At 46.6% G+C, this 5,057-nt stretch overlaps 1 protein-coding gene across 1 annotated transcript; it reads left to right on the forward strand.

Moving 5' to 3' along the window:
* The first annotated feature begins 136 nt into the window (after positions 1–136).
* ZC2HC1C (zinc finger C2HC-type containing 1C) lies at positions 137–4,245 on the forward strand. Its single transcript, XM_036384171.2, has 3 exons — positions 137–208; positions 663–1,902; positions 2,556–4,245. Exons 2-3 carry the CDS (start codon positions 670–672, stop codon positions 2,820–2,822), a joined length of 1,500 nt encoding a protein of 499 aa, XP_036240064.1. The 5' UTR covers positions 137–208; positions 663–669; the 3' UTR covers positions 2,823–4,245.
* The last annotated feature ends 812 nt before the right edge of the window (positions 4,246–5,057 follow it).

Genomic DNA, 5,057 nt, shown 5'->3' on the forward strand with positions numbered 1-5,057 from the left:
CACCGGTCTCCCGGCAACAGCCGCCGGCAGCGCGAGGGCGGCGCGGCGGGCACGGCCTCGCGGCGGGCACAGCTCCGCGCCGGGGCCCCGGGAGCCGCGGGCAGCGGCAGCGGCAGAAGGGGTCGGGTCTCTCGGGCCGTGAGCGCAGCGTGCGGCGCGCAGCTTGCCGAGGAGGGCGGCCGGCGGAGCGCCGGCCGCAGCCCCGCAGGTAACCCCGCTCGCCCCGCCGCGCCTCGGGGGATGTGGTGGAACGAGCCACAGGAAGATCGTGCCGAGCTTGGTCGGACTCCTGCGTGTCCGATGTGTGTGACAGAGTGAAGGGACACGTTATGGGAAACAGGCTGGGTACTATAACAATTCCTCTGTCATTGCAGTATATTTCTGCTGCTACCATGGTAAGGAAGGGCTCAGACAGAAAGAGAAATAAAAGTGTGTCTTATTTCTGCCTGCATAAACGGTTGAGACTAGAAGAGGCAGCATGGAAACTCCCTAGATGGAAGGAATGTAAAGATTTATAGAAAGCAGGAAAGTTACAAAACCTTTACTAATACTTATAACCTCTGTCTGCAGTGTCCATGCATAAACTGTTAGGACAAGATTTGTCCAGTTTTGGATAAAATTGTTTGTAATGGCTTTGCTTCTAACCTCAGGCTCTTTCTCAGGCACTGAATGGAATTTTTTCCTCCGGTGGCTCCTGTGGTGGCAGCTACTAAGTTTTCTCCTGGTTCCCAACTGAAATACCAGAAGGACAACTTTCAGCGTGGATTCATACTTGACAAAGAGGAAAGTTTAAAAGATCTCTATGCACAAAAGAACCAAAGATATTCCTACTCTATGTCTGCAGAAAGCACTCAGGACAAGCCCAGGCATGGAGGCTTTCAGTCAGGTGGACTAGAGAGCAAGTATCTCATCAACCAGACCTGTACTCTGTCAGCTAAATCCTTAGGCAGAAATAAAGAAGGAGTGGACCGTGCATATCCCCTGCAACCAATTTCTCACCACAAGAGTGCAAGCGATCCACTGCTCAGCACTGGAAGTTCCCCCCACGTGCAGGAAGCTCCAAATAGTAAATCAAGCTCAATAAGCAAAAAGATGGTTCCAGCTGGGAGATCTCAGTTAGCTGCAGTGCTCTGCCCTTGGACACGAGAGCCTGAACCATCAGCTCTCTATCGCTACAGGAGAGAGCTGGCCTACATCCTAAAGCTGGAGGAAGATAGAAGGGACCTAGAAGAGGCAATTCAAAAGAAAAAGGCCCTTCTTGGAGAGAAGCTAAAGAGGACAGAGGAGACACTTAGGAGGATTCAAAGAGAGAAGGAGCTTATCAAGGTAGAGGAGAGAAGAGAAAGTGAAGTGGAGAGGACCCATGAGCAAAAGGCCACGAGGCACCCTGAAGAGAAAACTTTCAGAGCTGCAGACATGCCAGGTGTTGGGATCTTCAGCGGGACACAGTCTGCAGAGGACTCCATCCCCAAGTCTGGCACTGCTCCCCACCCCCAAGAGCTGGCTGTGGGGAACCTCAAGGAGTGGCTGGGGGCTGCAAAACACAACAAAACAAACAACAGCAAAATACAAGACAACATCCCCATGGAGCATTTAGCTTCTTGTTCAAAACTGGTCCCCAAACAGAGCCCTTCTGTCTCTGCCCTCTCAGACCAAGATTCTGACGACCACCCATCTGCAGAGATGCTTCACATGCAGGCTGCCAGTGCTGTGGAGCAAGAGGGCTTTGGACAGTGCAGCTTCTGCAAACGTAAGTTTCTCTGCACAAGGCTTGAGAAACACATGAGTATCTGTGGCAAGAACCAAGACTCCAAGAGGAAAGTGTTTGACTCTAGCAAGGCCAGAGCTAGGGGAACAGAACTGGAACAGTATCAGCAGCAGAAGAGCTCAAGGAGTCCTCAGGTAAAGTGCAGTCCCTTTGCCTCCCTGGATCCACATCTACTGTTCCCACTCCTTCCACTTCAACCTCTGACTGAGGTGCAAGCACCCTCCCATGTGCATGGGGCCAAGGGATACAATGCAGCTATTGTCTCTGAAAGGTTCTTGCCAAATGGATAAATAGATCCATTTAAAATCTCATAGGTGGAGGCAGGACTCCTGACTTGGCTTTATAACATGTTAAGGGTGTACTACTGGAGAAGGCTCACTTCCTTGCTGTAGTTAGGATGCAGAGTGGTTCTGCTGCAGTAAAGCTCAGTGACACCAGGGGCTGCAGGGAGCTGACTGAAAATCCAGATAATAGCACAGTCTGTTAATGAAGGCAGTGGAAACAGGCAGCTCTGTTCCTGCAAAGGAGATGTAGCAACCCTCTTTAGTTCCTTGGCCCTACTGCTTGCTTTTCTGGTTATCCTGAAGCTCTTTCTATATACTGATGTTTCCATCAGTATTTCCTTTACATCCTCCTTTGTGCTGGTCTTTCTGACTCCCTCTCAGGCTGGGTTTTATGTCAACAGGGAATGCACAGGACAGGCGACATGGGTTGGGCTCTGAGTGTAAGTTTGAGGATGGAGGCTGATGGTGGTCCCAGTTGCCCTGACTGCCTTTCCCTTCCACAGAGTAAAACACCACCCAGAAAGAACAACTGGAAACAGAAGCACGAGGCCCTCATCCACATCATGTCACAGGCCTGCCAGGTGGAGCAAACCCTCGCTAAGGGGAGGAAGGTCTCTGGCCTGCCCCCACTGCCTCCCATCGACAATCCAGACTATGTTGCCTGCACCTACTGCGGACGAAAGTTTGCTCCCCGAGTAGCTGAGAGGCACATTCCCAAATGCGAAAACATAAGAAATAGGCCCCCACCTCCACCGCAGAGGAGGCGCTGATGAGGCAGTGCCAGCTGTATCTGCTGCTGTGATTCCCTGCCTGGTTTTTGCCAGATTCACAGTTATGCACATTTGTGTTTGCTGTAGTCTCAACACTGGCTGCAAGCTTCTATGCACAGCCAGTGAACAGCTCAGGATGAATCAGCTGAAAAACAGAAATTGTATACTTTGACCTGCACCCTAGGTTGCCCCACAAAAGATGCCCCTTTCCTCAGCATAAGAAGCTCAGGATCAGAAATTCCAGGGGTTAGAAAAGCTAGCAATAGCAGGCACTTGCTGTTTAAATCCTTATGTCAATTCATGTGCATAGAACAAGGATACTGTGAATCAGCCAGGCCCTTGAGGCAACAGAACAACCATAACAAACAGATTTTAAAAAATGGAGTTTTCTTCCTGCAGGCCAAGTTGCTAGGAACCTCTAAAAGCAAAGCTTTCACCCTTCCTGAAGTCATCTGCTTATTTCATCTTGGTTGCTGCAATGGGAGGGAATTATGACAAAAATATATCCCTTGTTTTCTTCTCGAGATGCTGTTTTTCTAGATTCTGATTATTAAATATATTAAACTAGTTCTCTTGTGTAAAAGTTATTTTAAATGGTCACAGAGTGGTCTGTGTTCTCACAGTAAGAATGACTACTTTGTACGAGAAAGTTGCAACAAGAAGCGAACAAGGAATAAAAAAGCTCCAGAAACTCCTTTTGCAAGTCCTCTGGTAGCAACAGCAGCAGCTCATGGGAGCCTAGGGAAAGATCTAAAGCAACTAGATTAAGCTGGAATAGTCAGAAGTTGAATATGAAGAAATACTCCAGCTTTCAATGAGTGATCCAGCCACAATGACTGAACCTGACTCCTGAAAGAGGTTGGAGAGCTTCTGTCCTATGGATATGTGAGCAAAAATCTCAGTCCCTTGGCACACCCTGGAAAAGCATGAAAGTCCCAGAAAGGATCATTGCAGCACTGTGCTAGCCAACAACCCGTGTACAAACCTGAGAGAAAAAGCAGACTCAAAAGAAGGGAAAATAATTTACTGTATCCAAACTGATTGGAGAAGCAAGACCAATGCTTTAACTTGAGAGTTTTGAAAAACAGGATAGCAAGAGGTAGGAAAGGGGTAAATTGAAACCTTTATGCCAGCCTCCTTGAATTCATGAAAGGAACAAGTGATTTGAACACACTAGTTAAAAAATTCAGCACCACTGCCTGTCTTCTAATATTAACTCTGTTTCCCTTGCACTGTGTTTTATTGACTATATTTAGTGGACCCTAAAGGTCAGCAGTGTAAATGGTGACATGTGGATACACACTAAAAAGCATCGATGCTGTAAAATAAACCCATGTTTTGGGGACTCCTCATAACTGACAGGCAAATGGCTGAGATTGAAAAGATTGACACTGTAGATTAAATAAAAGTTATTAAAATTAAATCACCAGGCTTCATTGTTACATGTTTTGGAGCTAAGATAGGCAGTTCACCCCTCCTTGCTATTGTTTCAGTATCCAGAAAGTCTCTGATAACTGGTTTAAAACTTAGTAACATGTCAGACCAAGTATCAGGGTCAGCACAGAGATTTAGGGTGCTGCTTTGCTATCATGGTTAGTTACCCTGACACTACTCAAGCTGTGTTACTCATGACAGCTCAGCTTCCTCTTTTGCTCCTGCAGTACAATCCCCCTCTCAGAGACATGCTGCATTTTCAGCATCCAAATCTCTAGTGGATTTTAAATCTTTAACTCTGCTCTGCCTGTCAAGATACTTCACAATTTAATACCATTTCTGATGAAAGTGACAGTGTGCAGGAACAGTTGGCTGAGCAGGTGTCAGGCAGGTTTTCCCTTCTCTAGGCCTTAATGATCAGTGAAGATATTCTGAGAAAAACAGGTACTTCTTTTCCCTTTAAGCCTCTCTTCCCATTACTCATTTCCCCACTTGGCATTCAAACTGTAGAAATAAACACACACACACAAGCTCCTGACGTCACTAGGAGGAGATGTAGCAGTATGAGAAAAGAATGGGTTTTTTGTTTGGTTGTTGTTGGTTTCTTTTAATGAAGGGACACAGAAACTGACTTTTTTTTTTAACCAGAGCAAAGAATCTAAAAGCCCTTTCACCCTCTTTCTATAAGCAAAAGAAAATAACCAAAACCAGAACGCCAAAAAAACAGATGACTGTATGAATATTTCCCTTTCTTTCTTGGGAAAAAAAAAAAAGACAAGAAAAGGAGTTCAAACACAGGAC

The sequence above is a fragment of the Molothrus ater genome, chromosome 6 (assembly GCF_012460135.2).
Source record: "Molothrus ater isolate BHLD 08-10-18 breed brown headed cowbird chromosome 6, BPBGC_Mater_1.1, whole genome shotgun sequence".
NCBI classification, from domain to species: domain Eukaryota; kingdom Metazoa; phylum Chordata; class Aves; order Passeriformes; family Icteridae; genus Molothrus; species Molothrus ater.

Excerpts from the sequence above, each read along its gene's own strand:
- ZC2HC1C (XM_036384171.2), top strand. The coding sequence starts at position 670 with ATGGAATTTTTTCCTCCGGTGGCTCCTGTGGTGGCAGCTACTAAGTTT. Across the intron at positions 1,903-2,555 it reads AGAGCTCAAGGAGTCCTCAG|AGTAAAACACCACCCAGAAA; the intron begins GTAAAGTGCAGT and ends TCCCTTCCACAG.